This window comes from Lates calcarifer, linkage group LG19 (assembly GCF_001640805.2).
Source record: "Lates calcarifer isolate ASB-BC8 linkage group LG19, TLL_Latcal_v3, whole genome shotgun sequence".
NCBI lineage: Eukaryota > Metazoa > Chordata > Actinopteri > Centropomidae > Lates > Lates calcarifer.
The window spans coordinates 13,434,642-13,457,704 of NC_066851.1; the positions used below are offsets into that span (position 1 = coordinate 13,434,642).

The window sequence follows — 23,063 nt, forward strand, 5'->3', positions numbered from 1 at the left end:
TCTGTTGTCTTTGGTCAAAATGCAGTTGTGAATGTAAATAACCATCAATAAACTATTAATATTTTGTTAATAAATCGATTTTAGACCAAATCCTCCTGCCCTTTTCCAGAGATATTCTTTTTCACAACCTGGCAACCCAAAACTTGTTCTTATTTTGTACTAAAAATGACGCATCACGGAAGTGACTTATTAACCATTATAGACTGGTTAGTGTCACTATGGGCATTTCCTAACGTGTTGTATCTCGAGCATCTTCCTCTCTGTTTCAACACACCCCACGAAAAGCCCACGCCTTTTCCATGATCTATGTACATTCTTTGGTAACTAGTGCGCCTTTACGCACAGCGGCACGATGAGCGCCTGGACCTCTCGGCGCGCTCTCTCGATCGAGCTCTGTCTCTTTCTGTTTCTCTTAAACTGTTTAGGCACGGCGTGGACTTTCGAGTTGACCGTGCTTCACACCAATGACAACCATGCGCGGATCGAGGAGACCAGCGAGGACTCGGGGAAGTGTTCATCCTCGGGTCCCTGCTTCGGTGGGGTCGCTAGGCGGTTCACCAAAGTGTCGGAGATCCGGGAAAAGGAGAAGAACGTGTTGTTTCTGGACGCTGGAGACCAGTTTCAGGGAACTGTCTGGTTCAACTACTACAAAGGCGCCGAAGCAGCGCATTTCATGAACAAACTGGGATATGATGTTATGGTAAATACCTGTATACTCGTTTTTTCAATGTGCAACCACACCTGAATATGGTTGATTTCTGGCACTTTCCTAAAAGATGTTGCTGTAGCAGTAAAATTGGAGAGTTAATTTTCCCACCATTCTCTCTTTTGTCACATACAGGCGTTTGGAAACCACGAGTTTGACAATGGAGTGGATGGTCTGATCCAGCCCTTCCTCCAGAAAGTTAATTGCTCTGTGGTGAGCGCCAACATAAAACCTGACCAGACCCTGGCTGCAAAACTCAGTGGATACTATGAACCCTACAAGATCATCAACGTGGGCTCAGAAAAAGTGGCTGTGGTCGGCTACACCACCGCAGAGACCCCCTACTTATCCATGCCAGGTAGAAACATATACTGTTGCATGCAGCACCACAGTGAGTTAAAGCTTTGTAGTCCAAACTCTGTCACAACACAGTGGCAGACAAAGCAACTTTTGCGTCCATGAGAAGTAAAACGCTGTTCTTGTCTCTCTTCTGTGTTAGGCCAGCACCTTAAGTTTGAGGATGAGGTGAAATCGATTCAGGTTCAGGTCGATAAGCTGGAAACCCTGGGCATTAATAAGATCATTGCCCTGGGCCACTCTGGATTTGATGTGGACCAAGATATCGCCAAGCGAGTTAAAGGAGTTGATGTTGTTATTGGAGGACACACCAACACATTCCTCTACACTGGTACTTTTATACAGTTTTATTCTACATTCAGCTCTATTCTACTGGCTGAGGTTTACCAACTGTTCTGTATCTTTGAACTGTTTATTTCTTTTACAGCTCTTTTTTAAATTCAGCTGTTGAAACCTGTTTATACTTCACTGAGATACTTAACCTGTTCCTCATTTGTTAGAAACTGCAAGCACAAATGCATGATATCCCTTTCACTATAACAGGAAGTGGGAACTAGTGCACACAAGCCACAATATTTCTTTCTCTGCAGGAAACCCCCCATCTACTGAGGTCCCAGCAGGGCTGTACCCCTTCATGGTACGGTCTAATGACGGGAAAGATGTGCCTGTGGTCCAGGCCTACGCCTTTGGGAAATACCTTGGGTACCTTAAGGTTACTTTTGATGAGGCTGGGAACGTGATGAAAGCTGCTGGAAACCCCATCCTAATGGACAGCAGCATAACTCAAGGTAGACAGCATGAGAAACACCGCCAATACTTCAGTGATTAGACATGGGCTATGCTTGGCTTTTCACTGGGTGTGTCACTGCCTGGTTGAAAAGAAATTATAAACAAATCATTGAACCAATCAAGATTTTATCGTGTTCAAATGGTTGGATATGATGTGGCTTCAATCACCGTCTCTGTTTTCAACACTCAAGTAAAAAAATAATTAGTACACAGCTTAGAACAATTTTGGTAATAATGATGTCATTAAATATGATGTTTACACAGCTTTTGAAAGAAATTATGTTAGTTTGGAACACTACTTGATTACATCTGATTATGTTCAGTCATATGTATGCTCTGTCGTAATTATTTATAGCAGCACACCAAAGAACGCAACATAATCCATTTTCCTCTCTCAAGGGTTCACTCAAACTACAAAAACTAGAGTCATATTTTCCTAAATCTCTCAAATTTTACTTTTTTTGTAACTCTCTCAGATCGAGATGTCCTAGCTGATGTTGAGAAGTGGAAGAAAAACTTGACTCAGTACTCCTTACAGTATGTTGGACAGACCTTAGTCTACCTCAATGGGACGTTTCAGGAGTGTCGATTTCGGGAGTGTAACCTTGGAAACCTAATCTGTGATGCCATGGTAACAATTACACTTCATTCAGTCATTCATCTACAGTATATACAGAGAGCCTTAGCTGCTGCCCCACTCTTGTTCAGTTTAATAGCTGCTGAGATAATAGAGAAACATTTTCACACATGAACACATTTGTCTCAGCAAAGGAGTTCAGTGTCAGTGGTTTTTAACCTCAGGTCCTGCCAGTACACGTTCAGTCATTACCACAAAGTGGGAATTTGTGGAATTGAAAGGGCTGCAGGGATTTTGAGGAAATACCTTTTGACACAAATACCACTTAGCAGACCTTTTTAGGCAGTCCACATTGTCAAAAGGTCAATCTCAACAACCCCAAGAGAGCAGTTGTTTCCAATAGGAAGAATTACCGCCATATTTTTTTTCTCTTGTGTTGCCAGATTTATCACAATCTGAAGTATTCAAATGAGATGCAATGGAATCACGTGGGAATATGTATGCTGAATAGTGGGGCCATACGGACAGCTATAGACGAGCGCTACAAAAACGGTAACATTATTTTTTTCTACAGAATTACAAAGTGTTTCATTACAAAAGCCACTTTGCACTGGCTGCATTTGAAGTTTTTTTGAAGAAAATATTGTCTATAATGTATTTACCCTAACTTTTAGGTTCCATAACCATGGAGGAGATCCTCACTGTTTTACCATTTGGAGGAACCTTTGACTTGGTCCAGATAAAAGGATCAACAGTGAAAAAAGCATTTGAGCACTCCATTCACAGATATGGAAACATGTCTGGAGAATTTCTTCAAGTGTCAGGTCTGTCCCCATGCTCCAGGGTCTTACAGAATAATATTAACCATTACCTGAATTAAAGGAATATTTTGACATTTTCATAAATACACTTTTTCACCAGATGAGAAGATTGATACCACTCTTGTGCCTGTGTGGTTACCACCAGAAGCTAGTTAGCTTAGCTTAGCTAGCATAGAGACTGGTAGCAGGAGGCAAATGCTAGCCTAGCTCTGTGTGAAGGGTAAAAATTCTGCCTACTAGCATCTGTAAAGCTCACTAGCTAATTAAGTGTTGGGCAACTTACTTGAAAAATACAATCAACTAGTCATTACATTTTATATTTTATACAGCCAAAAAGTAAGTACATTACTTTTCTAATTACACAATCTAAACAGTAGGTTGTTGTTGTTACATATTCTGACATTATGGTTGAATATATATTATGGTTTAAGAAGCAGCCAGACAACTGTTAGGAGGCACTGACTCAACAGATAACCTTAGCTTAGCCCTGGTGAATGAACGCACTCCAGAGTAGTATTGTCCTCAACTGAAGGCTAACTAGCCAAAAATAGGCCAAAAAGTTACTTGGCAGCTAAGAAGACACAACATGAACAGTTCCTCTTTTTATAGAGGCTAACTATATCCCCCTACAACAATGGCATTTTTCAGTTTTATGAGCTTTAGAGGTAGGCAAATTTTGTTAGCTCTAAGCAGAGCCAGACTAGCTGTTTCCAGTCTCACTGCTAAGCTAAGCTAACTGTCTCCTGGCTGTAGCTTCATATCTAACAGGTGGATAGTGATATTGATATTCTCTCCTAAATGAAACAAATGCACATATTTGCCAAAATGTCAGCGTATTTCTTTAAGTGTTTGACATATGACATGTCCTCTGTTTTCTCTTGGACATTTCCAGGCATCCATGTACAGTACGACATCTCCAGGCCAGTGAACCAGCGTGTAGTGTCTTTATCCATGCTCTGCACTGAGTGCCGCGTGCCCAAGTACGAACCGTTAGACCTGGAGAAGACTTACACCGTGGTCATGCCTTCATACATTGTGGGTGGAGGTGATGGCTTCACCATGATCAAGGAGGAGTTAATAAAACATAACACAGGTGGGCAGCAGGGGCAGATAATAGATTGGACCAGCATTTACTTGAAATTAAATGTTATTTTTTAATCAATATGATGAAAGTGTTTAGTTTGATATGTGAATAGTTGTGCTTTATTTGCTTTGAATATTCGCTGCTCAACACTCACATACAGTGTTATAATATTATAATATTATACATAAACCGACCAATGTTTTTGATTAAAATAATTTCTGAGAGTTGGCAGATTGTTTAAAAGCTTCCTCCTGTTCAGTGTTTCACAGTCATTCCCTCCTGCTTTTCCTTCCTGTTGGACTGCATCCTAAGTACCCTGGGCTTTAATGTTTTTTTAATGATGAATCATTAAAGGCCTGGACAGCGCTTTTCACTGATTACAGACGTTCAGGGTAGTGCTCACTGGCAACCTTTTAAACGTCTCTGAATGGACTCTCTCCAACAGGACGCACCGCTAATCTTGGCTGTAAAAATTGAGAGCAGGCAGTTTTAAAAAAAGCACAACATGATAGCGTTAGATAGTGTTTTATTTTGTAATTATCATATATACCAATCAAGTACTAACCAAGCTGTTGTTGCAGGTGACATGGACATTGTTGTTTTTTCCAAATACATCTCGGACATGAAGCGCGTGTACCCTGCAGTGGAAGGCCGGATCACATTCAGGAACTCAGCTATCTTTACAACCCACAGCCTTGGACTGTTGCTGCTGGGTTTATGTCTGTCCTTGACCCTCTGATTGGCTTTGTACACTCTGAAACTGTGATAAACTGAGGGGCAAGTTTGGCTGCTTGGAGACTCCTCCGGGACTTGGTTAACTGCCTTTCAATCTTGCTGCCTTCAAGGATAACTAGAAGACAACACAAATGCAAGTTCAGGTTCTGGGTAGATTTAATATCCGTACAGGAGCTTATTTATCCCACAAGATTGAGTAAAAGGACTGGGGACAATCCTGTATGCTAATATCTTACACACAAGCAAGATGATTCATTTAAATACAAAAAAAGCAAAGATGTATTGAATGCCATATTCCTGCAAATGTAAAGAAACTGAAAAGCCATGTTATGAATGTCTAAAGTCCAAGACAATAACCCAAAAAAGATATGAAAGAGTCCAAAGACTGCAAGGCACTGTCCATCTTCTTAGTGAGATAATGAACAAAAGGAAAACTGTCTGGCTGCTACAACTCTCTCAGGGCTGTTTCATTGCACAATACTTATTCAGAGAAAGAACTGAGAACACTGTGACTGCTCAGGCAAACCAAATATAGAATTGCATTGCCTTCGCTGTTTGAGCACATGCAACAAGTTACAGATATAATACAGCAAAAATATTGTACATGTGGTCTGTCTGCGAGCTATGGTTTTTTGTTTGTTCTGAAGACCATAACCTTTTTGTGCACCCCGAGTTTGCATTAGTTATCATACTCATCTACACGGACAAAAACACACAGAGCCAGTGGAATTAAACACTTAGGCTCAAAATGTATTGAACACGGCACTTTTTCTCCTGTTTCTTTTTTTTTTTTCATCCTGTGGAAACTGAAGACACGTTCCTCTGAAGAGTCAAAGTAGTAAAAATGAATCAGAGGTAATGAAAATGTGCTTGAACTGAAAATTGAGGGATAAATTATCAAGTGATTGGATTCATTTGAAGCCAATTTTGATTAAAAGAGTCACGATGTGATGAAAACAAGCCATTTTCATCCTGTCTTACATTCATCATTCAAACCTCAGTTAGCTGCTGTTTCTTCTCCAAAGTCTGGATGTCCTGTGGCTCTGTCTTTACACCCTAAAATTAGCCTCCAGATTATAACTATTATCACAGTTGTCACAAGTTGATATTGATGCTATGCCTCCCCTGCCTCCAAAATGCAACAGTCAATTAGAGTGTGCAACCTCAGAGGACGTGAGGCTTCACAGATAGTTTTGGAGACTACATGTGGTGTATATGGTAACAAAAAAAAGAGCTGTTTTAGGCCTTGATGTGAGGTGACACTTTTATAGCAGATGAGGTATTCACATAAGTTCCTTAAATAACTATTGTGCTCTCAGTGTGAAACAGAAAAAAGTAATTGATTTCAAGTTTTCAGATCTATACTTTTACACTGCATGCTTTTATACTGAGGAGTAATTAAACAAGGAACACTGATCTATCATTTTTTAATATAATTTATTTTACAAAGTAAATGACATATACAGCAGGAGAAGCATTGTGTTTCCTCTTCTTTCTGTGGCAGGTATCCAGTTCAGGCAGTGTGTGCATGTGATCTGCAAGTTAGTTTCAACCTGACGAAAGTCTTTGCATTAGTGAAGGATGAGTTAAATGCCCGACAAGCATGTTAGGTCACGTCCGTTGAACGGATCATTTTACATCCATGGAGCCATCACAGAGGTCTCCTTCTGTACCTGCTGGGGAAACAAAAACAGATCTTAAAACAGCAATAATTATGTAATTATTCACATCTGATTTGATGCTTTATATACAATACATCGTATGTATATGTTATGCCACTATTAATCAGACAATGATTATACTGATCTGTGGAAGAATGTATTGTAAAAATAAAAATATATCAACTACCCAAACAGCGTATAAGCATCTTGAGCCCGTATCGTGATGACACCCTCCACTGGGCTGTTCTTTCTTTACTGTGAACCTAACTCTAACACAACCTCATTACTGCAAATGCAAACTACTGCTAGTGTCATTATCTGTTAACAACTGCAATATATCACATCTGCAATGAAGAAAAGAAATATATGATTTAATTCTATGGACCCACAAACTCATTCATTTGCTTGTAAGGTAAACTTGTCCCTTGCCACTGATTTACACTAACACATTTGAAACAGCAGCAAAAATCTGTCAGAGGATGGGGGGGCAAAACTCCCTGTGGATACAGCAACCATGCAGAAATGTGAACTTTTCTCAGTCTTTAAGATGGTACCACTACAGCCAATAGGAAAATACAATTTTACCTTGTTTAGCTCAGGAAAAAGCTCTTGAATGGCGATGTCCAATAGCACATATGTCAGCTGATGGAAGGGAGAAAACAAGCAGAAGATGAAAAGTATTAAGACCAGTGATATTTGAATAAAAATATATAACACCATACAAATGTTATTCAAATGCTAAACTGTAGGGGTATTTGGCAGTGCAGTCACAAACACATAATACACAAGGTTTCTCATTGTAGTTTGCCAGATGTGTGTGTTTGTGTGTGTGAGTGTCTGTACCTGTTTGTTGAGAATTGGCTGTTGCAATCCATCGAAGAGGAGGCGTACTCCTTCATATTTGGCCTCCTCGCCGATACATTTCCCCAGACAGTCTTAAGATAAATGGCTCATGAATTTCCCAGCCAATACATCAAATTGCCTGTTTTTGAAAATCTGTCTTGTAGCTGGAAACAAAACTGAAATGACTGAATGAATACCTGGAATGTAGCTCATCATCTCCTCAAAAGTCTTCTTCGCCCTTTTCTGCTTGTCTTGTGCAGAGCGGGGCGGACTACTCTCACAAAAAACTGTGTCTGGAACAGAAAGAATATACACACCTCATTTAATGAGCCTGTTCAAAATATAATTCAGCATTTTACATATTAAGACTGCAGGAGGCGATTAGCCTAGCTTAGCATAAAGACTGACGCAAGAGGAAACATATATCCTACCTAACTTCAAAGTTAAAACATGCACTGACAAGCACCTTTTAAATGCACATCCTTTAGCTCATTTTCTTATGCACTCACAAATAGAGTTGTGAAAACACAGTTTGGGGTTGTGTGCTGTAACTAGCTGTTTCCTTATGCTTCCACCCTTTACGCTAAGCTAGGCTAACTTCCACCTTTCCCCCGAACTGGTATCAATCTTCTCATCTTACTTTCCCAGAGCATTAGCTCCCACTAAACCTTAAAACTCTTTTTTTTAGGCATATAACACATGTAACACATACCAGTATCATGATAAAATGTTGCGCTCACATTTCTGTGAATATCTCTGATGTAATTGTTGTGTACCTCTGAGCAGGGTGATGAGTGAGACGAGTCTGTGCTCCTGGACCACCTGGTTCAGTTTGTACTGAAGGTAGTAATCTGTGTAGGCCTCCAGTGTGTTCTTGAACAAGATCCTGCCACCCATTAGCAAGTGGTGCAGCCAGTCAGGGATGTGAAAGACAACTCGACCTGACAACCACGAGGAGGAAGGAGAGAAACAGAGAGAGAAACAGAGAGAGAGTGGTTGAGCAAATAATGGGCTCTACATCAGGGGTCCAGGTGTGTACTTGTCAACATGGATCTTTTACTTCTAGCACAATTCTGCCTTGTTGTTATCTGTTTTTATACAAACAACGCCACAACAACTTTCATCTGTTCATTGCCGGATTACATTAAATGTGTGTCCATGATGGATTTGCAGTAATTCCCACTACATGTCTACAATAATAAAACATGCAATAAATAAAGTGTGATGGGAAGATTGCCATCAACAAACTCTACTTACCCACATACATTAAGTAGTCATACACCCCTTCAACAGTGATCATTTCCATGAAGTAGTTCTGATTGTGTCTCTTCTCAGTCAGCTCTGATCGGTTGGCATTGTTTTTGAAGAGGTCATTGAAGAGCTAGAAGTGAGGGATTTCTGATGATTAGAGCTCATTAAAGACCAAAAGGTTTTAAGAACCTTTTCTGTTCTGAGTGACTGATAGAGCTAGAGGTTGTCAAGTTACATCCTCAAAGCATTTTTTGGCCAAAAAAGGAGGTATGAATGGCATTGCATGTCAGACCAGACAACAATTCTGTGAACTACTTTATGTAGAAGACAGACAGGAATGTATAAATATATAAAACAAATAAAATAGAATATGGTGGGCATTAAGTCCAAGTGGTAAAAAGTCTAAAACTAAAATTGGCGGCTGTGAAATTGCCTTTGAAATGATTCTCTTTACTCCATTAAGGACTATTAGAACACAGCTGGACCAGTAGGAAACTATTCAAAACAATTAAATACTGTCACCACCCATGGCAACTAAATACCAGTGTAAATAGTTCCCACAGTTATCACAGTCTGCTCAGTCAGTCAGTTCCCCTCGGACCCTGCCTCCAGCCCTTGTTCATTTCTCCCAGACCATGGTTTCTCCTTAAACTTGCCATTCCCTGTTCCACTTGCTCACCTGTTGTCCATTTGTAATCACCTGAGATTACCTGCTTCTAGTTTCTTAATCATCTCAGTCAGTACTCACTCTGACCTTTGTCTCTAGCTCTTTGCCAGTTCATCTCTTTGTGTTCCTGTGCCCCCCCACAAGCGTTTGCTACCTACTTTTGTTTCCTCTTGTTTTTTCCTTCATACCAGTTACCAGAGTTTTGTTATCTGTTGCCTGTTCACACCTGTATGTTCATCTACTTGTCTGCCTGTAATCCAGTGCTCTTTAGTTAAAGCTCCTTCACTGCATCATCCTGTCTTGTGTGTCTGCGTTTGGATCCAACCTGCCTGCGCTTCTTCCAGCAACCCTGACAACAATAAAGTTTTGGAAGATGCGAACCATGACTCTGCTCTGAAAACTCTCTCTAAAACATTCAACTGTAACGCTCAGTTGGATTGTGGGAAAGTGGTCACTGGCAACCCTCAAGTGTATACATTTCGAAAACTAAATTTGAGCGTTAGGAAGGACCTAAGCTGTACTCAAAAGGATAACATTCCTGAGGCCTGGGCTCGCAAGGGGAGAGATAGAGGGCGAGTATGAAAGAGACATTTGAAGTCCAAAATTGGGTTTCCCAACCTTTTTATCATTTTCTGAGGTGGGGCTCAAGATAGTGAGTTCAGGGCGGCTGGGTTTGGGTTTGGGAGATTCACAGGAATTGAAGAAAGACTGGATGAAAGGTTCCAAATGCTGCCCTTTCTGATGAAAAAAGCACAGCAGACAATCTGTATATGTTACATGACAGTATTTTTCCTCTTACAGATGTATGTGTTGTGTAAAAATATTCAATAGACCGTTAAGAATCAAAGAAATACATAAGAAACTGCATACATTTGCAGTGATGGGAAACATTTCTATTGTAGAAAGATAAGAGCAAAACTGAGAGCACACACACCACTAGGAATGCATTTCTTACCTCTTTTATCAGTTTGCTGGGAACCGACTTAATGATTTTTCCTGTGAAAGATAAATACTCAGTGATGTATGGTTCTGCCACATTTTGACTCTCAGCCCAAGGTCAAGCTGGTCAAACATTTTCACAGTGTGTTTGACATGCTCTGCTGTGCAAACATAATCCATCTCACTGGTCTCCATCATGCTCTCTACACCCCGTTCAGACAGAAATCTGCCTCATACTGTACCGAGGTTCACGTCAGGCAGCATCTTGTCCAGGAACTGAGACTCCATGCTGTGAGGAGACAGGAAGTCAGCCAGGAGCTGACTGTTGCTCAGCTCTGGATGTTGGAGAAGTTTCTGCAAAGAAAAATACACAATGTTATAAGCATTCCTTGGAACAAAGACGTGACTTTACAGTGACATCAGATGCAAAGCTGAGTCAAAGCAGGTATAGTATATTACTGTATGTTGCCATGTGAACACATTCAGTCACATATTTTTGGATCATTTTGTAGCTAAACAGATTTTTCAGGACTGAGACCTGTGGTTTTATATGTTTTACAGCCTGTCAACAGTTTACATTATTGCTGACCATTTTTCACAGACTATCACAGGTTTTTTAATTCATTTACAGCCATCAAAGTAGCTCTTCCGTCCATTAACTTCAGCATGCTATGAAAACTCAACTTGTAGAGACTTGACACGTATTTCAAGATAATTCATCACAGTGAGCATTTTGATCGCTTTTTGTGTCATCAAGTTAAGTTATAACTTTGTAGGCGAAGCTCTTCCAAGGAGGGACCATTTAAAATTCTTCCTTTGGTGGTGTGTTCAAGGGCACTCTGGAAACTAGACATTGATGAGAAATAAATGATGAACGATCTTCAGCTGTGAAGATGTGAATTTGGTAATTTTTCTGCTTTAACGTTTGACAGCCAGGTCTCAAATCTCGTTAGAGCGCCCTTGAGCACACTGCTTAATAGAGTCAGCGAAGCGGATCGCAACCCCCTGATCGCAACTTCAGCCTGAGCTCTGTTGCTCTGTCATTTCCTCTGCGTTTTGAAAAGCTGCAGCTGCCCACATGATGGCCAAGTGAGACAAAGAGATAATTTCTTATCCGTTTAGAACAGTGACCTAACCGGTCCAAAGTATGGACATGCACTACTCTTCACAATTGTTCTTCATAGTTTCAAATCTATCACTTTTAAAAGGTTGTTTTCTGACAATGGACAGTGGAGTGTTCCTGTCAGGATAAAAACCGAGACCCTTTCAATTTAATCTCGATGTCTAGCCACTGGAGTGCTGCCTGTTCAGCCAGATGCACTGAGTGGAAAGATCTGAGTCAGTGAGTGGCTTACAGCCCACACACACCTCCAATGTGAAATTAAGAAAAATTAGAGAACTGAATCTGCGCTTAACCATCTCTGTTACGGTGTTGTTTCACACACAGAGCAAAGGCAAAATGTCACTCTCATCAGAATACTTGGGTTAGTTTTTGTTCTTCATGTGATTTTAGACTGCAGTAACTGTTGATTTATTTCCATCATGTTCTACTTATATATACAGAAGGTGTGAGACCTGTTTCTCATTTGAATTGAAGTGTTTGATGAGGTATGTATTCAAATATGACTCATGCATTTGCTTGACAATTATATAGCACCACTTTATGATAGAACTTTATTTATTATCTGGATAAATTCTGCTCATATTCAGATCCAATAATCTATCTTATGTATTCCTGTCTCATAAAAAAAAGTCTTTAGTCTGTTCTCAGACACCTACCTGAAGGTACTCCTGGAACTCCTCCCGCTTCGATGTGAGGAACTCATAATTTTTGGGGCCGATGATTCTCTTGGACGGCAACTGCGCATCTGGAAATGAGCCTATACAGGGTGTAGGATTTCACAGAGAGGAACACTGAAAAATTATTAACAGAAAAAGTTTCCTTTTACTTCAACAGAAAAATAACAGTTGTGTGGTTTCCAGTACGAGTGACCTGAATGATGCAACAGGGTCATTAAAATCATAACACTATGGTTCACTTGGACTATTTTGGTGGTAAATTTCTTCTTTATGACATTGGATGAAAAAATAGTGCAGAGACCCTCTAGAGCAAACTGGAGCAACAATACGAACGAAACTCACCATGAAACTCAGTGAGCTTTGATTCAAGCACATAGAACTCCAAATATCTTCTGTAGACAGACCAGTGCTCGGTCTCATGTCCCACTGGAGATAAACACAACAGAGAAAACTTACTGTTAGATAAGTTGATATAATCTCAGTTAGAATTACTGCTACATGAGGGAACTATGCGTGTTGACAGCTCCAAGAGCAAAGGGAAGTAGAACAAACTGAATTTCTGGAGTGTCTGGAAGCTGCACACACAACTCTCCCATCAACCAGCTAACAAGTCTGTGAAGACTCACAGCAGAAGACCACAATGAGAGTGGACAGGAAAATGATCTAACACTACACAGCTCTTTCTGCAGTAGTCATTTTATGTTTTTTGGGAGAAAGCACTTTAGATTTTACCCATTTATAGATTTTTGTCCATTTGTGTGGTTGACAAGTGGCTATATTCAGCACCATAATGTCAATGGTACTTGTTTACTGGAAATAAGATGCTCTTGTCTGTCATAGCCTTACTTTTTGATGACAAAATAAAGTTTTAAAGGCCTTGAAATCAATTTTCTCACTCATCCTTTTTATTGGATAGATATTGTGCTGCTATATGAACATGCAGTTTATTGTACAAAGTTAGAACAATTGTGTTTTTTTTTCACATGAGAGTTCTGTATTTCTGTTTTTATCTGTGTCTGTTCTTAGTGGTGGTTTGACATGGGTAGGTCTCTGTTGAAAAAATACATATTTCTGTGGACCAATCAGAAGTTTTGAAATAATTCAAAAGTGTTTAGGTTGTTTGCTTCTGTTGCCAAGCTGTCAGTCAGATCTGATTGAACTATGGGGATTAAACACTCAATAAAGAAACTTTAACTCTGACTGTTGCTTAGTTACTCACAAATATCCAATGGTACTATATCCTACAGAAAAGTTCTTTCTGATACTTCATGAATGACCTCTTTCAGATGACACTAAGTGAGACAGAAGGACGGGTCCTTTCAGCCTCACCTGCCTTCCTGTCATTGCGCTCCACGTCGATACAGAACACGGGAATCCTCTCCCTCTTCACGTCATCGTCATAGAAATCAATGTAAGGGATGGTGATGTTCCAGGCTGAGAGGTTTCGAGGGGTGCTGGGGGTGGAGGCTGCCTCCATGGGCGAGTCATCCTCCAGCACCATCATGGCCTCCTCCACCTTGTGAGGAAGGAAGTGAGATAAGTTAGTGTCAAACAGAGTAACGGTCTAAATATACAGGTCACGGTCTAAACTGCTACTAATAAGGGAAATGAAATTGTAAACACAGGATATCCCCTAAGTACACACACTACACACTAAGTACAAGAGGGGCAATTAAAGAAATATTTGTATGTGCATTCAGCTAACAGGTCCTGCTTTGCTGCACCATCTATGGAAGACAGGCCATTATATATCTGTACATACAATATTATTTGTAAAATAAGTTCAGTCAAGTACCAGGTCAGGTTTTGTAATAACGAAACATATCAGTTTAATTTCTCCAAAGCAAAGCTGATGTTTTGTCATTTTCGTGTGAGTTTCCTGTGTATTTTCACAGGAAAAATAACAGAGAAGTTCTGGGAAACAGCACAATCGCTTTCTGGAATCTGGAATCATGTGAATGGCTTTGGAGGTCAGGCAACAGTGATTAAAGACTAAATCTGTGATATCATCAAAATGGAAAAGTCTGTGGAGGGTACACATGGTTGACAGACATGAAAAACTTTGTGCGATTCCTTTCTTCACTCACCAACGCCCCCAAGTGGTAACTGTTGAGATAGTGTAAAGAGTGCCTTAGTTTGAATTTTACCTTTTACAATACCTTGATTGGTTTAAAAATTGATAATGGATTGTTTTTGTTCTTGGAAATACTTTTTGTCATTTTAAAGTGTTGCTTTACACATCTCTAACAATGAATGACCTGTGAGTATTATAACACACTATTATAAACACTTAACATCACCTAAAAATTAGTGTAAGGATTGTTATTTTTACATCAGCTTTACCATGTCATCCTCTCCCTCTACCAGCCCATAGGATGGCAGCATGGCTCCCTCCATGGTCGTGCTCTTGAACACTCCTTTGATCTTATTGCCAATGCGGCTGATCCCAAAGGACTCGCCCCTCTTTGAAGTGCTCCTGCGGGCCAAACGAAGAGGTTATTAAACAACGTGCGATGGAGGAGATGTGCATGGCTTCAGCAAAGCACATGCAGCTTGAGAGGAGTGACACGGGAGGAACCGTAGAGGAGAGAAGGGGCGGGGAAGGAGCAGCGTACTGCATCGGGATGATGATTGCATATGGGAGAAAGAAGCTAAGGTAGCCAAACCCAAAGCCAATATGTCACTTCACAGCCATCTCACAATGAAATGTCTGGGTTGTTGGTTAAGCACTGCAGGGCCGAAAGCAACACACAGCACACAGCAGTGAGCAGTGATTTCATGAACAGATTTGTAGGGCATCGCACATTTTCATGAAAATGATCAGTCAACCAGAAAAGGTGCACAACATCACAGGTGCTCTGTGTGAGTGCCTTTTAGATTAAGTGAAATAAAAAATCACCATAGTGACATACCAACTACACAAAGAGCTGAACATTGAAAAGTCACTGCATTGTCCAAAACAACAGGCAGAGTTTTGCCCAATCAACACAACATGACAAATAAAAAGTGGATCCCATGCAGCGGTCCCACCAAGCAGGCATCTGGCTGAGACTGCAGGGTGGGGTGGGGTAACATGGGGGGGTGGGGGTTGGACAGCAATGACATCACATCGAGCGACCTGTGACACACGGATGATGGACCCTGACTTACTTTGGTGATGAGTGGCGGTGGGATAGCGAGCCATATGGGAAGGTTGTGAACGTGGACTGGGCATGGAGGGAGTTAAAAGATGCAGGTGAAGAGCTGCCAGAGGCGGTGAACAGTGAGGACGGGGACTCGGGGCTCCAGTCCCAGGAACTATAAGCAGAACAGGGTCAGGTCCCCGTGGGCGAGAGGAGGGAGAGGACCATGGATCATAACGGGGCAGGCAGTATGGTGGTTACAGAATCAAGAGTGGACATACAGTCACAGACACAGCACGGTGGTGGCAATACATTGATGGAGTAATAGGCGGACGGACGGGCAGAGTGGAAGTGGTGGGGTGGGGGGGGTTACTGAATCGCAGACATGGAGGGAGTAAAGGCTCCTAGTTGGTCAGTATTTACAAATGCCAGTGACAGCCTTTATCTACTGCTTCTTCTGTCTCCTTTGAGTGAAATGATTGATGCTGCTTTGAAAACTGCCTTCATAACAAGACTGCTTTAATAACCAAATGAAAAAACTGAAACATAAAACCAGTCACCTTCTATCTCTGTCTTCTATAATTTTGGAAGCAAGCAAACCTAAGCGTAAAAAGAAAATCTTGAAAACTAAAGCCTAAACCTTCCAAAAGTAAGATTTTATATTGCATGAGTTCATCAGCGTGACTCTTGATTAGCTTGACTTACATATGATCAGTGATGACTCATGCTATAATTATCATTATTAGCTGATTGAGGTCACTTTTCTTAGCCTTCTCTCATTTGTATTCACAGCACAAGCACCGGATAAAACACATATTTAGGGGTGAAATTAGATTAGCTATAAAATTAAATATCATTATCACATTATGACCCAGTGCACATTGAACTGAGGCCTTGATTGCAGAGGGCCCAGGGAACAGTGAATTTGTTAAAAGGCAGCACATCTTCCTCAGGCAAGAATGAGGTGTCTTTTGTATCTTTGCGTGCAGCAGCACTGTTCAGCCAGCCACTGTTTCGATCAGCACACCGATGCCTTATACTCACCGAATGTCATCCATACTGAGGCTATTTCTGGAACAATATGCACAAGGAGTTAGTGGCAGGGCCCCATGGCCACATCCACACCACACCCCGTGATAGAAACATGGCATTCGATCCCTGTGCTCAACTCAATTTACTTCAAATTTAAGTTTTATCATACTGAAAAGGAGAAAAATCTTATTTTTATGGCTTATTTCCATCTTATTTTAGACTGTCTTGAGACAAAACTTGTGTGATTTCTTATTTATATGTGATGCAGCTGCCACATCTTCCTTCACACTGTGATACAGACAGATGCAGAAATTGTATATGTAAAAAAAATTGTACTTGACCTCCTGTCTACAAATATATACTACCAGTGAGGTATTCTGTTTTTTAACTGCTTTCTGTGACTAACTAGATTATCGAAAGTCACCTGTATGTCAGTGTACTGGTAATCATTATAGACAAGATTTTCTTCTGTTACTCACAAACACAGACATTGTTGAAATGAAACCTACCTGCTCATCTTGGAATTCCTGGCAGGGGACTCGGCCCCACGGAGAAGCTGGCGAAAATACTGGAGAGTGACATGAAAAGAGGAAATGAGCATACATTTCAGGTCAATCAAACACTGCATATGCAAATTCTGATACACTAGTGTATATGGGCAACATTAAAGAAACATGTTATCTATCGAGCAACTTCTTTGTGGCTTAATAATCATGACTGAACGTTTTATTTTGGAGCAGGAACATGAGTGGTGACAAAAAAATCGAATAATATCATATTATTTTCCAGACACACGGTTCATGCAGAGCAGTGGCCTGCTGTGGACAATGGCTGAGCCCCGGGTCCACCCAGCTGTATTCAATGAAACAGCCTCTGAGGGGTGAAATTCGGCTTGGCAGCTTGGCATAACGCCAGTGTCGGCTCATTGGCCCGTTGTGCGTCTGGTATTGATGACACAGACGATAGCGGTTGGTGGCTGAGAGATCGGAAGAGGACAGCGCAAGAGAGTCAGTGAATTCCAGATCAGTTCTAATTCTAGCATTGGACAGATACTGTACAGCTTTGTTACCTCTGGCATAAACTAAATTTAAATGTTGGAGGATATTAACACTCAGCCTCCACTAAAAAAACATATTTTGAAAAGACTGTATTCAGAGATCAGAGCATAACAGACAGATGCAATACAAATATAAAAGAGATGATCAATAATTTGGTTTGTGCCTCAGGCAGATGTTGTCAAGCTGGGTGACGGTGTGTTGAGTGATTTATTTCTTGGTAAAGATTCTAACCTCGTCACTGTGACAGAACATGGGGGTGAAAACGTTCTCCAAAAGGGAAAGGACGTGCTCGTAGGCTTCAAACAAACACCTCATGGTCTGCAGTTTCACCACCTCTGCATACGGGCCCTCTGCAACTGGGAAGTACAAATTTGTCATGTTAATTAAAGTTTGTCGGATAGGTATGTCAGATTAAAAGTAATTTTCAATCATTTGAATGATTCAGAGAGGATCCATGTCACACACTGTTGCGTATTTCTTCCACAATAAAGGGGTCGAAGCGGATCTTGTCGACACTCTCGTCCAAACAGTAGGTCTCATAGATCTTCTTCACCTCCTCGTGAAGCATCATCTTCTCTGAGTCTGACAGCTCTGGACACAGTATCCTATCATTGAATTCCTCTGAGAAGTTGAGAGAGTCAGACATATCAAACTCATTCTGTAGCAATGCAAACCTATAGTATGTCTTCAGGAGGTTTTGCTGATCATTTTAAACTGACTGAGTGGCTGAGAGGTGACAGAAATACTAGAATAGTGATTGTGTCTATTTAATTCTCCTGCTTTAAAGGAAATGGTTACCATTACAGCTACTGCAAACTTCAAGTAATCAAACCAAAGAAGGACAAGCACGGTTACCTACTTTACCTGAATGGTATAACTTCTTTTACGAGCATTTAGAATTAAAAATGTTGAATTTAATACATACATTTCAAGTGATATTGGGCTCAGTGTCAGCAGGACATGTAGTAAGCAATCTAATTACTAGTTACTACAAATAATAGCTTGAAAGACTGAAAGGTAGACTACTCTAAAAATGGCCGCTGGAAAACATTTGAACAGACTGGGAAACATTTACCAACTGCAAGACAGAACTGGAGCACGTGGACAGCCCCCTCTTGCTTCAAGAAGTTCATGAAACGAAAGAGAAGGTCTTGTTGTTCTCTGATTTCCTTCAACTCAAGCTTTAGCACCTGATGACAGAGAAAGAGAGCAGTGGGGAAGAGAGAAGAGAAACCACAGAGTGTTCCTCCAACTTCTTTTGAGGCGTGTCTCAGTCAAACTTGATATACCAGGCTTGTGATTACAGTATGTACTAGATGCTATCACACATAATATCTAGTGGCTTGTTCATGAAGTGGTTCTTAGATGCTTTGATTTGATCAGAGGTTGAATGCAGTTCAAAGAGAGTCACTTTATTGCAACATTTTCCTGGATGAGCAGAGACACTTACTGAGGGCTTTTTGTTGCGAATATCAGAGTACTTTTGCAGGAAAGGAACCAGTGTTGAAGTGGGTTCTGTTGCTTCTTCAGGCTTGAGGGGCAGAAGTAGATAGAAAACATGTTCATCTCATTCAGCCATAATTTATATACAATCAGCAGCAATGTATTTCAATACACAGACGTGAATGGAACTGCATGTGCACAAGTTCAAAGTTCAGCATATACTTACAGGGGAGTTGTCGATGAATATTAAAATTAAATGATTCACTGTGTCCTGAAATAAAAAAATAAATAAGAAAACAGAGTGAGTTTACAAAAATCATGCAGAACACAGTGAGAAATTTTGTTGTTCTGGAAATAACACCTTTGTCTACCATTTGCATGCATGTGATAAAAAAATTAGTTGACATGCTTGCTGAGTACAAATTGAATTCAGCCCTTAGTGTGTCTACACTCACAGGATCAGCCAAGTAGTCCATTGAAGGAAGGAAGACAGAACCAGCCAAGACTTCTCTTATTAGGAGAGTCAGAGATCTGAGAGGAGTGAAGAGATAAGGCAGTGGGAAATAAGAAAGTGAAAGAGTAAAGAATGATCCTTATCTGGTTTTTGTGTAATGTCAGTACTGTAAGACTTTCTCCTCTGGGGGCAATAAAGTACGCTGATGCTGTGATGTTTTGTGACACATTTTGCCAAATATATGGGGGCACGGCGTGGCCTTAACTGTCACAGCTGTAAGTTACCTGCAGTCTGTGGCCTTGGGTGGCAGGATGTAGGGGAAGAGCATCTCAGTCAGCTTCCTGAGGTAAAGAAGCTCATCTCTGCGGCTGCGAAGAGCTACGTGAAGATCAGGCCCGTATTCCTCCAGAGCAGCTTGTTGAAGACACTCTGTGTTCTTTACTGCAGAGGGAGGGCAAAAAGAGTTAGCCGTTTTATGGTGAACACGAAGAAGAGGAGTCAGTGGGTGATGCATGTCAGCGATACCTTTCTGCCTGGCCTTGCTTATTATTTCAATGTGTTTCATGGAAACTTTAAGAAGCTTTTGTGTGATGAGGGATGCCACATCCACCTGAGGGAGAAAAAAATTCTAAGTTTTACAAGTAATTCAGTCGTCAGCATCCCAAGATTTCAACTTCATACAGTCTAATTTGTCACCTTCTGGGTTCGGCGGACTAACACAGCTGCAAAGAAACGCAGAGTCACTCTCAGCTCATCGACAAACGCCTCATCATCTGTGATGTCTCTGAAAAAAGAAACACTTTACAGTCACTTTGGTCATCCTATGTAATACATTACATTGTTTCAATTTGTCTTATGACAGGAAAAAAAAGGCCTACCTATACCATGGATACACAAAATTTTCCAGAACAAGCTCCAGAATCTTGGGTTAAAAAACAGGATTGGATTATGAGATAAAGTGGTCATTTAATCATTTAATTTAATATTATTCTTTTTTTTAAATATGTTTCATCCATACATGTATTACCTCCGAAAGAGAAGCATCAACCTTTGAGGGAACTTTCAGGTCAAGCCATGGCTGATAGTTTTCCAGTAACAGGGTTGGTCTATCAAATTGAAAAAGAAAAAGAAAAAAGAAAAAATCACAGCGTTACACTCTATGTGGAGAAAAGTATAAGAATCCTGTCTGACCACTAGAGGGAGGTGTAACATCTCCATAACTTAATGATAAATAACAGTGAATTACTGGCTACACCAAATGCACGTTCAAGTGACTCTTTAGTCAGTTTAGCTTACTGTTTGCTTCCAAATTAGTCACTTTATTTTATTAGTTATTACTTATTTTACTTTATTTTTACTAGCATAAGTAAACCCAGCATATGCAGTGGCATGGTAATACACATAGTCACAGGAGTATCCAGGTGTATGGAGCGCATGAGTTTATCTTTTCGGCATAACTACTGTGGACACAAATGATAAGGCCACAATACAGTCACTTTCACAGCTACCACTGCAACTACACCACAGCCAAGCAACTCACCTGTGCCTTTTGCATTTGATTTTCCCACAAACAGCACAACTGTGCCCCAGTGGAAACAGCTCCTGCTGGTATGACTGCAAGAGAAAGTTCACAAAGATTAACAGCAACTATAGAGATCCTACCCATCATTCAGTCCAGCTGCAAAAATGCCTTAATCATAGGGAATTTGTGTCAGAGATTAAATAGAATTAATATATCCAGTAACAATAACAACAGTCACTAATCTGTTTAACATATGCAATTTCTGACACTCTATTTTAGACTACTGTCAGTTCAATATTCTGATATGGCTTAAAGTGTTACCATGCTCGTATCAACACAGCCAAACATGTTGCCAAATTGTTATGATCACAGACACAAAGTGAAATTTAATTTAGTCAGTATCAAAGAACTCCATTCAGTGATTCCTGCTTACTGACCTACCTTAGTCTTTGGCTTGATGGAGACAAAGATGTTGGGCAGCAAAGACTCAGGCCCCAAAGAGCAGTAAAACGTGACAACTCCAGCCAGGAAGGACCAAAACACCATTATAATGTGAATATACCTGTTAATACAGAAGGAATATACTGCTCTTCACTGAGTACATCATTATGGCACCCTTGGGAAATAGATAAGGGTGTCAGGGAGGTCATATATGAAGTAGCATTGATAAAGGGATACAAGTATCGTGTACTTACCTGTTTAAAAGCAGAGTGGACATCAGCAGGACCAGCAGCAGAAAGCAGAAGACTGGATACTGTCGGCCCAGCTCTCTGAGCCGGTCCAGCTTTATCCTCCGTCTTATATTCTGAAGATAAGCCCGGATGCATCCCATCTTCGCCTGTGCATGTGTAGCCTACTGCATATTACTGTAAAATGAAGAACGCATTATGAAGCCACTGTCTAAATATAAATAAGGGCGTGTAGTAGCGATACAGAGCACCAGCACCTCAAAATAATGTCATTGCGAGCCATTGTTTTGCTTTACAAATCATGCAGGTTGCAGTGATTTTCCAGCACTTACTTACTGTGTGGGTACGGTGGATGTTATGGGCCATTTTTAGTAGTCCAGCAGCGACACCATTATGAATTCGCACAATAAATACGCAGGCTGCCTGACTGTGGGATTCAGACGTAGGAAAGGCGAGGTGCAGCACACAGCTGTAAACCACAGCAGGATTAGTGGGAATTACACGGCGTCAATTGTAAACAGAACCGTCCCAGCACTCCGGTAGATAGGTTAGTGTTTGGCTAATGGCTGCGGTGTTCCAGCTGTCATTTCTGTCCACTGAGGGGCAACGGTGCCTGGTTGTCAGCGCAGGAGGCGCATGATGTCACCTCCGCCGTTTCCAGAAGCAGCTTGGAAAATACTGGGCCCGGTAGTAACAAACAACAGTAACAAACAAGTCTATCATGCAAAAATAAATAAGCTATAACACACGACGCGGTCGCGGTGGTGAAGGAGATGTTCCTCCGCCATGTCGATATTTTTGTTACTCTTACTCTATACTCTTAAATAACGGACTCGCAGTGTTAATATCACTGTGGTTAATAACTCACCGTGACAATTTGCTAAAGAAAACTACACACGGAAAGTGAGAATCTTTACCAATTTTAAGTTTTTGTGGTTTACTAATAAAGAAACAATCTTCGGCTTTAACCTCCAATTAATTAGTTCCGCTGTAGTAGCCACATCGCTGTTGTTGCCATGGTTACATGCAGATTTGTGGCTGACATTAGTTCTTGCATTGGTGCTTTTAGGGGCATTCCAGCCGGCAAATAATCAGAAACCTATTTCAGCTACTTACGGCCCTACTTGGCATATCCAATTGCGGTTGTAGCAAAACCATGTATACAAATTAGTTAATCAAGACTGATCAAGAATGTTTTTTAATGTGTAAACCTGTTTTTAAAATTAAGCTACATATCAAAATCCAAAATAGGTGGTCTACCGTGCTAATAGTCAACAATTTAGACAATAATTGTATAAAGAAATAATTATATAAAGAAATACTGATTAAGAAACCAAAGCTACTTGAGAACCAAACCGTTCTCCACCCATGAATGTATTTATAACAACATCTGAAAGCCTAAACTGCATTATTTAGGGCAGCCATACTTGCACACTCAGTTTATGTAAATAAATGACCTAAATTGCCTCTAGGTCTCATTTCCTTATTCCCACCATGAGAGAGTAAGAACAGG

At 40.6% G+C, this 23,063-nt stretch overlaps 2 protein-coding genes across 4 annotated transcripts; one reads left to right on the forward strand and one right to left on the reverse strand.

Moving 5' to 3' along the window:
• Positions 1–233: 233 nt before the first annotated feature.
• On the forward strand, positions 234–6,922 carry LOC108874909 (snake venom 5'-nucleotidase). The gene is made up of 9 exons (XM_018663482.2): positions 234–700; positions 842–1,064; positions 1,206–1,394; positions 1,654–1,851; positions 2,329–2,483; positions 2,873–2,981; positions 3,104–3,253; positions 4,143–4,343; positions 4,916–6,922. The coding sequence occupies exons 1-9, from the start codon at positions 353–355 to the stop codon at positions 5,071–5,073; spliced, it is 1,731 nt and encodes a 576-aa protein (XP_018518998.1). The 5' UTR covers positions 234–352; the 3' UTR covers positions 5,074–6,922.
• On the reverse strand, positions 6,490–22,539 carry LOC108874908 (sorting nexin-14). Of its 3 annotated transcripts, XM_018663475.2 has the most exons (31): positions 21,887–22,539; positions 21,557–21,727; positions 21,303–21,423; positions 20,880–20,953; positions 20,367–20,445; positions 20,218–20,261; positions 20,036–20,123; positions 19,865–19,949; positions 19,624–19,780; positions 19,341–19,416; positions 19,112–19,156; positions 18,893–18,973; positions 18,518–18,632; positions 17,908–18,063; positions 17,674–17,798; positions 16,894–16,952; positions 16,397–16,423; positions 15,381–15,527; positions 14,574–14,706; positions 13,560–13,746; positions 12,573–12,656; positions 12,210–12,310; positions 10,673–10,784; positions 10,447–10,487; positions 10,110–10,229; positions 8,831–8,954; positions 8,350–8,514; positions 7,771–7,866; positions 7,574–7,665; positions 7,316–7,372; positions 6,490–6,745 (listed from the first exon to the last, which is right to left on the reverse strand). In XM_018663475.2, exons 2-31 carry the CDS (start codon positions 21,691–21,693, stop codon positions 6,704–6,706), a joined length of 2,970 nt encoding a protein of 989 aa, XP_018518991.1. In that variant the 5' UTR covers positions 21,694–21,727; positions 21,887–22,539; the 3' UTR covers positions 6,490–6,703. The 3 variants fall into 3 exon arrangements, with proteins under 3 accessions (XP_018518991.1, XP_018518996.1, XP_018518997.1); XM_018663480.2 differs by lacking the exon at positions 15,381–15,527; XM_018663481.2 differs by lacking the exons at positions 15,381–15,527; positions 16,397–16,423.
• Between the last annotated feature and the right edge of the window lie 524 nt (positions 22,540–23,063).